Genomic DNA, 11,028 nt, shown 5'->3' with positions numbered 1-11,028 from the left:
GGGGGGGGGATTGACCGGTGAATAAATTTGCAACTTGCGGCCGTTGTTTGTGTTGCCTTTCCTTTTTTTCTGCCTCATGACCATGCATTGCACACTGCCTGAAAACGTGCCTTTTCTATGGCCATTATCGGTGCCATCCATGCAGTGTTGGCTTAATATTTTCGTGCTATACTTTTCACTATCATCACGGATTTGTTTTGATTTTTTTTTTGTATCGAGCCCGATCGAGACTCTGTGCCGTGTCCGTGCAGCCTAACCGGTCAATGAAAAAGGCGTTATTTACCGCTTTTTACTTTTGCAATTTGTTATTTGTGTTGTGTGCCGCGTTGCCGGAAAACATCGCCGGTGTTTTCACTGCCATGTGCGACTCGTATGCTTATGTTCGGCTTATGCTGAGCCTAGGGTCGTTGCGCTTTATACAGGCGCCCCATCATCACTCGCGTTTCTCCTTCTCACCCACTCATTTTTTTCCCACCCGTGGTGGATCTCCATCACCGGATTTTTCTGTCAAAGGAATATTGTTGGGGATTCCCAGGAATACGTCGCGCTAAGAGAATCGGGGAAAAATAGCGAATTCAATTAAAAAGGAAATTCTGAGTGTATCCCTCTCTCTCTCTCTATCTATACCTCTGCTTATTTCATGCCCAGCTGATTAGATACATTATTTCTAGTATTATTTCCGTTCTTCTACGACTTCACGAAATAAGGTTATGATTTTCTGCTACTAACTAACTGCTGCTGTTCTTTTCTATTCTCTCTCTTTAGGGTTACCCATGCCCTAAACTTCGTTTCCACTTCGACTCACTCTTCTCTCTGCAGCGTCATCCCGAGCAGCACAGGAATATACCACCGTCCTTCCGACCCAATAAATTTAAAAATGGCCTTTTTTAAAGACTTTTTCGACGATCGATAAGTCCACTTCGTTTTCATCGCGGTTTATCACTTGGGCTTAAGGAGTGACTTGCACCCATATATTTTTTTTCGGTGGGAGAGACAAGGGCGTATAGCGTTCGATTTTTCATGCAGAAGAATTGGCCACGGTACACAATATACAGAAAAGAAAGGAATCGAAATGTAAAAAACCGAATAGAGTGGGAGTGTTATAGTCACAGATAATATATTTAAAAATCACAAAAAAATTTTGTGAAAAAATGGCGCCAAGTCGACGTGAATCTGATCGCCTCCAAGACAGAAACATGGGACAATTACTGAATAGTTGAAATAACACAGTAGGCGAACTGATTACGATATAATCTTTTTTTTAAAAGTTTATGCTGACAGCGTCAACTAGGACAATTTTCCGCAGTTTTAGTTCCGATTGGAAAATCGATTATTGTTAATAAAGGCTTTTGTCATTTTGGCTGTAAGACAGTGTTTTGCGGCTGGGACGCTTCGCTTCGCGTCCACGAAACGCTGACTACGGCTGTTATGACAAAAAATAGTGGGCGTCAAACGGCCAAAAAAAATTTGTCAACCAATATGATTGTTGCAAACCTCATCTTCGCTTGAAAAGTTTTTTTCGGCCTAATGACAAAATATATTGTTTTAAACCCCGTCCATAGGAAATTGACTCGGTAAAAAGTCAACTTGGCGCGCCGAGCTGTTCGATAATGAACATACTTCGTAGGAAGTGAATGATTGACAAAGCTAGAGTTCGCACGCTAATTGACAAAACGCCAAAAATATTGAGATTTGATTCAGCTTAATATATTACAATTGGATTTCGTATACCTGACGTGTACCTAACCTATTCACTAATGAACGTCAACTAGCATATCGGTATGAGGAGAGTGGGTACCTGTCAGTGTGATGGCGCGTTCATAAGCGACGCATGGTGTGGACGTACACTCACATTATGAGACAACGGCAACGAGTGGGGACGAAGATCATCAGTGAATAGTTTAAAATGAGATGTAGTGCTTATACATGATAAGATGTCCGTAACGACTGCAGTAATTACGTAATTATCAATCGATGCATTCAATCAATAATCCACTTACAAATTTATGACTTGCTAGGGAAATGCTAAAATATACTTGTAATTTTGTACTATGTTCCCGGCAACGTAATGATACTCAGTGAATTGAAGGGGAAAAATTAGGCGCGCCAAGTTGACTTTTTTCCGAATCAATTTCCTATGGACGGGGTTTGAAACAATATATTTTGTCATTAGGCCGAAAAAAACTTTTCTAGCGAAGATGAGGTTTGCAACAATCATATTGGTCGACAAATTTTTTTTGGCCGTTTGACGCCCCCCCTATTTTTTGTCATAACAGCCGTAGTCAGCGTTTCGTGTACGCGAAGCAAAGCGATGCAGCCGTAAAACATTGTCTTACAGCGGGAATGACAAAAGCCTTTATTAACAATAATCGATTTTCCAATCGGAACTAAAACTGCGGAAAATTGTCCTAGTTGACCCTGTCAGCATAAACTTGGCATTTTTTAATATTTTCATGGTTTTTTAAAAATAAGATTATATCATAATCAGTTGGCCTACTGTGTCATTTCAACTATTCAGTAATTGTTCCATGTTTCTGTCTTGGAGGCGATCAGATTCACGTCGACTTGGCGCCATTTTTTCACAAAATTTTTTTGTTATTTTTTAAATTTAATATTTACATGATTTTTTTTTAAATTGTGTGATTTCATCCATGCAGTTATTGTCCCATGCTTCTATCTTGCGTTGAAATTAGCGTCGGCTTGGCGCCATTTGATCACAACATTTTTTGATGATTTTTTTTTATGTTAATAATTACCAAACAAATGATGCAATCAAAAGTATTGGTACCTGTTTTAAGCCTCTCTGACATGTGTTAGTTAATCATAGTAATTTTCCTCAACGAAATATAAGTTAAATATTCATGTTTTAGTTTTTATTTAGTCATTCAAGTTGATTATTAAAAAATATTACATAAAAAATTTAAATTTGGAGGCAATATTTTAATTCAAATATTAACACTGGATTCCAATTGTTAAAGAGTAATTCACAAATATTAGGTTATTTAGGTAATTAATTAAAGATTAAAATTCTCGAAGATTGAAGCACTCAAAATTTTTAATTTAAAGGATTAAATGTAGGTGCAATATTGAAATTAAATATGAACAATTGATTCCAATTGTTAAAGGGTCATCTACAAACATTAAATTATCTGTTCAATTAATTTATGATTAAAATGTTCGAATTCTAAATATTGAAAAATTGACTGAACTAAAATTTTTAATTTGGTTGTTATATTCAAATCATTAAATTATTAACAATCGATTTCAAATGTTAAAGAGTAATTCACAAATATTAGGTTATTTAGGTAATTCATTGAAGATTAAAATGCTCGAAGATTGAAGCACTGAAAATTTTTTATTTAAAAGATTAAATTTAGGTGCAATATTGAAATTAAATATCAACAATTGATTCCAATTGTTAAAGGGTCATTTACAAACATTAAATTATCTGTTTAATTAATTTATGATTAAAATGTTCGAATTCTAAATATTGAAAAATTAACTGAACTAAAATTTTTAATTTGGTTATAATATTCAAATCATTAAATTATTAACAATCGATTCCAAATGTTAAAGGGTAAGTCACAAATATTAAATGACTTGACGCTGTTTGATTGGCTTACAAGCACGGGCTCCATCCTAGTTCATGCGCCACCGCCACGGACTCGTGCGGCTGAATTCCGTAAGCGCAGACAATTTCCGCTAACTTACTAGTTTTATTCCCTAGAACAGCCCACCCAAACAGCGCTAGGGAATAGTAACGCTCTCGAAATAACACTCTTGAAAAAGTGAATTCGTATCCTTGCTATGGAGTTATTTTTGTAATAATGTAATAAGTGAAAAAAGTAAAAATCTCATCAGAAAGATCAACCGCGATTTATATAATGTATCTAAGGATACTTTTGCAAAATAGCGTGCGTTTAAAGGGGAAAAAAGCAATTGAAGTCTTTTTAAGGGGTTAGGGGCGAGTTGTTCGCTGTAATATAATACACGACAGCTCTCTGCCTGTGACGTCGCCTCTGCCTGTGACGTCAACTTGGCAGATACGTTATCGCGTATCTTGATGGATACAGCGTTGGCGAGAAGAGGTAGGTCCGACGAAGATGGAAGAAGATTACACAGGGAAGTGGATGTTTCTACAACTGATATTGAGTTTATAAAAGTGGAGAAGTCTTTGACAATACAGAAAGGTGAAAAGGAAGAAACCAAAAAAGGATTGGAAGTATGTACTGATACGTTAATATCGGACAATAGACATGAAACAAGATTGAAATAGCGTAGGGTCAGGTATTCAACGTCTGTCCATGCTAATGCGAATCCGGAACAAAAGATTACATTATATTTTTATACTAAGTGGCGTGGCTGCTCTGGATGTGTAATAAATTCCCTAAACATGTCGAACTGATGAACTTTCTGCTGATGCTAATAATTGTTTTGGGAAATAATTATAAAAATCTTGCGATAAGATTGTAAGATTCCTTCATCTAACTTTGAAGATATGTACAAAATAATAAACGCTAATATTTAAAAGCGGGACAGATGTTCCAAAATATTTGATACCTCAATGTTTCTCTAATGCATGCCTTCACATACTTCAAATCCTGCAAATGTTTACAATTAATTTGCATATCCTCTCGTGGCAGAATTTGCATCAACTCATCGTACAAAATCGCTTGCTTCTCCGGATTACGTGCTAGTTGATACAATATTGAACCAACAGCAGTGGCAGTCTGAAAATGAGTACCAATGAAGAATTTCATTTAATTAGAACGCCTGCAAGAATTTGTTCAGATGTGTAGATACAGGATGTTTCTAAATGACTAATGAACCTAATGGTAGATTGTGATAAGTGGGACATTGGTTCTCTAAATAGTGCGAAGATGTAACAAAAAACGTTTGTTAACAATTTTTTCAACTATTAATGTTTAATGCTGCCTGAATATCACTTTACGTGCTCATTCAAATGTTGATTCAAGTATTGATGGTAGTATTAATTCTAGAAACGAGATAAGTATAAATCCGAGTGTCGGTTTAAATAGTGATTAAATGATCTATTCACGTATTTGTTTAAGTATCGATTACAGTAGCAATTCAAGTGTCACAACGTTCATTGGTACAAAAACTCACCACCACGAATCAAGTGACGCACCTCCCTTTACGTTATCAGCCTCTTCTCAATATCTAAGGTGCTCTTGTTACAATTGATCATCCGTACTCGATTCACCACATGGTGGAAAAATACACGATTCCCATTGGTCAACATGAAGTAATAATAGTATAAAAATTGTCAATATATATTTTTTCTACACTGGTCCCGTATTCAAGGGACGTCAATCTACCACTAGACGAGAGCTTTATTAGTAATTTAGAAAAACCCTGTATTGCAATAATTACCGTATCAACACCGACCAGAAATAGATCTAATGCGAGAACCGCTGCTAATTTATGCCCATTGTTAACGTCCATTTTGAGAACTCGTTCCAAGAGTGACAACTCAGATCCTTTGATACGATTTTTAGATTTCTCTAAAGCTATTTCTGTATATTTCGTTGCAAAACTGATGCATAATAATAAAAAAAAGATACAAATTATTTATGACCAGCTATTTCAATTATTTGACAAATTGTCTTATAACTATTTTTGTGTTTTGTATTAATATATAGGTCTCCATCCGCCGGTGCATCTGTGTATCTAACATAAATTGTAACAACGGGAACAATGGCTCACCGTTAGTTAATTTATGAATGGAGATAATTGATGGTAAAAAATGACAAGGCATTGAAAGGCCACAAACGAAAAACTCTGTAACTATATGAGTTAATGTTTGTATTTTCTATGAGAATTAACAGGGCTTCGATTTCACTATTATACATATGGGGCATTCCATGTCAACGGATGAGGTTTCAACCCTCAGGGTTTTTTATTTGTTTGTAAATTTGTCTATCCGTTCACCACGTAAGTATGACACGGTGTTTTTTTTTTCATTCTGATTTTTACTGAGGCGTTTCGTCCCATCGAATTTGAAGCATTTTTTTGAGAAGTCATTTACGGCTTTCGGTGGTGAGCTACACAAAAAATTCTAAAGATAATATTCAGTGAGCTACTCGGATAAGGTGAAGGAAAAACGAACACTCAATTGAATAAAACGATCGTTGATGTACTTTATTTAACTGAAATTGCGTGAACTTGTACATCCTATAAAAGTCTGATTTTAACGTGGTGAATTGTCTATGATTCGTTGAATAGCTAATTTCCAGAATAATTGTTGAATAACTCAAAAAGAATTAACGTGCAAATGATCCCAATGGTATACTCGGAAATAATCGTTGAACGTCTATGTTTTCACAATTAAAACACGTCTTTACTTGTTAAGATCTCGATCGCAACTCTAAATCTATCGGAAATTTTCTCGCTCAAGTATCTCCAAATCCGAATGAGTCCAAGGCCACCTGAACTCTGTCGATGGACTGTCGATATGAAGTTTAGTCAAACTCTCTTGATTTTAGAGAGATAAAAGAAAAAAGGTTTATTACATTAGATTTATTTCTCAAAGTATGGCTTCCAACACCTAATACAACAGGAGGTTTTGAATCCCAATTACTGATATATGCGATTTACAACAACTTGTCATATTTTTTAAATAAATTACGTACATATGAAAATATTTTTAAATAGATTGCATGAAGGAATCCATGAAGAATATTCAAAGAAAATGATTTTCCAACGGTCAGCAGGGCATGAAGAATATTCGAAGAAAATGATTTCCCAATGATCAACAGGGCCTCATACACGGAATCCAACGAGCAAAACGGAAGTTTCAAACGAATGCGACAACATCAGATGACTTCCACTGTGGTCATACCGACGTGTCCAGGGACACTAGCCGAAGAACGGAAGCATTAGTTAACAGTCTCGCCCTAGCATCGGAAACGACCACACAAAGGGGAGAACTACTCGTGATTTTCAGATATCTGATGCGGACTCAGTTATTACGTCTGACCGGCATTTATTCGCTACGCCGAGTATCGGAATTTAATATAATGACAATTACGCTTATCTTCGTAGTGACTAATCCCAGGGAATAGAGAAGCGAGGGCTAGAAACCAGAGAAAACAGGGACTTGTGTGCGATCGGTTGGCAAGGTGGAGAAGTACCTGTTACGGATTGTTTGCGAGTGGGAGCTTGAGAAAAGCACTCAGGATTAATTATGATTTGAATATCAACCCAGAATCAGATGAAATAAAAGTAAGTAAGATTTAGTCATACTAATCAAGCCTTGTTTTCTAAATTCCCAATCTCTAAATTCCTTCAGCAAACAATATCACAAGTATTGTAACTCTTTATGTAAAAGCTAGAGGTGGTTGTTACTGAAATGAATACTCACTCATCTAATTTCAATTTTTTTCATTTTATTGAATTTGTTCGGATCCTTTTTTCGGGGCTGGTGTGAAGCGCAATTTTCGGCGACTCAACAGATGCACAAGAAGTTCAGAGGTAAGGATCCTCACTCAATTAAAATTATTATTTTCCTACGCGGGGGAGAAATCGATTGGAGAGAAAATATAAATTCGGCCAATTTAGTTATCCAACAATCTGCATATACGTATACTCAATTTTTCGAGCACGTATGCAAAAGATAGACAATACGACAATATAATAGTGATACATGTTTTCAGTATTCCATTTCTATGTAACTCTGAGAAACATTCCCAATAGAAATTCATCGACTTCGAATAATTTTTAGTTTCAGAGCATCGCATATCTGAGTATATAACACAGCTTGATCACATTTTTTAATAATTTCAGGCCACTTTGGTTGATATGTCTGATCTCGTCTACCGATTATCCTGTTTGATGAATCCTCTCAAAAAATTGCACACTGCTAGGTTTGGTGGCCCCTCAAGTTGCTCCAGTATCGTTTCTGCCCAGGGTTGACTCTGAAGTTTGCAGCAATGTATCGTGGTCTTCTACTGTTGTAGCTTGCGTGCGGGCTGGAGTAGCTTGAATCCACGTCTTCAGCTGCTATGCCCCGCTGAGCCTCTGCATCCAGGAATTCATAGAGGTCCTGTGTCGACTGTCCACGGACGAGAAGTAATATACCCCCGTGGGCATCGCCGGAGACTTCAACCCCTGGGCGGTCGACTGGGGCTGGTAGGAGACGAACAGTAGAGGTCAGGCTGTAGTAGAGGCCATGGCATCCCTCGATGTAGTCCTCCTCAATAGTGGAGAAGAACCGACTTTTTCGAGAACGGAGACAAACTCCATCGTGGACCTAACCTTCGTGAGTGGCAATCTCGCAAGAGGGAACTCGCAAGTAGTTACTTGTGGGAAGTCAACGAAGCATATGCGGCGAGTGACCATTGTGCCCTACTCTGAGAGGTGGTAACCAAACCGAGCGATGGGCCAAGGCATGTGATGAGAACCGCCATTGGATGGAATGGGATTTCATTCAAACTTGACATTTTCTTGGTGGCGCCGACCTCGTTGGTTGGGCCGACGTTCAGCGCCATCGAGAAAGCAAAGGATATCATAGGGAGACTCATGAGAGCACGCGACGCTACCATGCCAAGGAAGCCAGCAGCTAGTCGGCGTCCACCAGTTAACTGGTGAAATCGCACTCCCGTGTAAATAATCCAACGCGGCCAGGCGAATAATGCAGCGAGCTCAAACGAAACCGCACTTTGTTACTCTGGAGAATGCCCACAAGGTGGCGCGACGCAAACATTCGATGGCAATGAAGCAGAGCCAAATCCAAGCATAGAAGAAGTTGGTAGCCCAGGTCGAGGATGACCCGTGGGGCAGGCCGTAGACGGTGGTTATGGCACGTGCCCTGTGCAACTGAAGAAAATTATTTCGATGCTCTTCCCCCGACAGGCTGAGGTTCGACGAACCAGTCGATAAAGGGAGAATCAGCACATTCCACTTGTCACAAAAGAGGAATGGATGGTGGCATGTGACAGGGTTCAGGACACCAAGGCCCCTGGCTTCGATGGAATCGCGAATACTTCACTGAAGGCAGCCATTCGGACGGGTCTATAATGAGTGCCTCAGAAAGGGCACGTTCCCGGCAATGTGGAAGCGGCAGAGGTTCGTGTTGCTGCTGAAAGGGAAAAAACCACGGAACGAACTTTCATATTATCGTCTCCTATGCATGCTTGACTCTGCAGGCCGAAAACCAGTCCGGATTCAGGAGAGGCAGATCGACTCTTGGGGCCATTCATCTGGTTGTGCAAATAGCTGAAGAAGTGATCTCAGGCACGAGATCTCACAGGGGCACCAAAAAGAACTGCCTGGTAGAGGCGCTGAATATCCGAAACGCCTTCAATTCCACTCAATGGGACAGCATCATGCAGTCCCTCCAAGGGTTTGGTGTTCGCGGATATCTACGAGAGATGGTAGAGGATTCTTCACGAACAGAATACTGATATATGACAGGGAGAGGGGTCCGGACGAATACAAGGTTACCGGAAGCGTATCCCAAGGCTCGGTGCTGAGACCGCTCCTATGGAATGTTATGCATGACGGCCTGCTCAACCTTGCCCTCCCACAGGGCGTTAAGCTGGCGTTTGCGGACGATGTCGTAATCATAGTCATAATTGGCGAACAATTGGAGGACATCCGTCTCGCCTTCGAGCGCGCATATGAGAAGGTCTACTGGGGGATGGGTACAGTCGGACTGCACTTGGTAGTGCACAAAACGAAGCCCGTGCTGATCTCGCGCCGGAGGACCCTAGAGACCATCAAGCTGCACGTCGGCGATTGTGATCTCACTTCTCAGCCATACATATGGCACCAGGAGGTGATGATTGACGCCTGGCTAAACTTGAAACAGCATGTGCCAGGGCCACCGGAGTCTGAGCAGCACTGTCGCGCCTCATGCTAAATATGGCAGGACCCAAACATAGGAAAAGAGCACTGCTGACAATAGTTATCAGATCGGATGCACAATAGGTGCAAGAGACCCGATGTCGGTTCGCGGCGGATTACAGGCTGAGTGCCCTGAGGGTCGCCTCTGCCTACCGCATCGTGTCTGATGAGGCGTTCGGTGTCATAGCAGGAATGATACCGTCACACATACTGCCGAAGAAGCGGCGGTTCCTCTACCGGCGGACGGAGCTGGCATTCTTGGTAAAGGAACCCGTGGCAGATCCTGCAAAGGAAGCAAGGCGCAGGAGTCTTGAAAGCTGGCAGACCCAGTGGGATAACTCACTGAAAGTGAGGGTGGAAGACACATCGTTTGATTCCAAAGTGAGGTAAACTTCTATCTCGTACAATTACTCTCAGAGCATGGGCGCTTCCGGGCTTTTCATAGGTACGGCCGAGATGACTCCCCGATTTACCCTGGGGTGGTTGAAGATGCAGAGCATGTCTTCTTTGCCTGCCCGCGGTTCGCAACGAGCCGTACGCGGTGGGAGACTGCAGTTGAAGGGCAGACCCCACCTGAAGACCTGATAATAGGTATGCGTTCGTCACCGAAAGCGTGGCAGGCAACCAGTGACTTCACGGCGTCGGTCACTACAATGCTGCGTGAAGAAGAGCGTTTGAGGAGAGACGCCGCAAACGCAGGAAGCCGAGAAGCTGTGCTACTCTGAAGGCTTGGTGGGATGCGTAGGAAGAGCGCGAGCGAGCAACTCAAGACTTGAACACTGGCGGCAGAGTACTCTTAACATCCCAATTGGTAGCGGCGCAACCGCGCACCACAACGTGTGGAGCAGCATGGGCATCAACAAAAGAGCCTAGAATCTGCGGAACTACCTGATGGTTATTAACTTGGAGGTCATTGGGGTCAACATGCGCTCGAGACCTACTTTCAAAAATATGATTCGTAAAGAGATCACTGACATCACATTCAGAGATGCGAAACCGGCAACAAAGTATAGATGAATGACAGGTGGATGCAGAGACGATGTCTAACCACCGCTCTAGACCAGGCATGGGCAAAGTCGGATCCTCGGGAGCCGGGGCCATAAAACCCTATTAGACCCATTATTAGAAATACAATACCCCAATTGCGCGGAGCCCAGCGTA

At 40.8% G+C, this 11,028-nt stretch overlaps 1 protein-coding gene across 7 annotated transcripts in view; it reads right to left on the bottom strand.

Annotated features, from left to right (window-relative positions):
- The window catches only part of LOC105264494 (probable cytochrome P450 49a1), an 84,617-nt gene that overhangs the window by 25,918 nt on the left and 47,671 nt on the right, over window positions 1-11,028 (bottom strand). For 5 of the 7 annotated variants that reach the window (XM_011301402.1, XM_011301401.1, XM_011301396.1 and 2 more), the window contains 2 exons: window positions 5,395-5,557; window positions 4,561-4,730 (listed from right to left, as the gene is read on the bottom strand). In XM_011301402.1, coding sequence (XP_011299704.1) covers window positions 4,561-4,730; window positions 5,395-5,557 — 333 coding nt within the window. The remainder of the gene's footprint in view (window positions 1-4,560; window positions 4,731-5,394; window positions 5,558-11,028) is intronic. The other 2 variants (XM_011301398.1, XM_011301400.1) reach the window with 2 other exon arrangements.

This window comes from Fopius arisanus, unplaced genomic scaffold (genome assembly GCF_000806365.1).
Source record: "Fopius arisanus strain USDA-PBARC FA_bdor unplaced genomic scaffold, ASM80636v1 scaffold00022, whole genome shotgun sequence".
Classification (NCBI taxonomy): domain Eukaryota; kingdom Metazoa; phylum Arthropoda; class Insecta; order Hymenoptera; family Braconidae; genus Fopius; species Fopius arisanus.
This window is presented reverse-complemented; position numbering and strand designations above follow the sequence as displayed.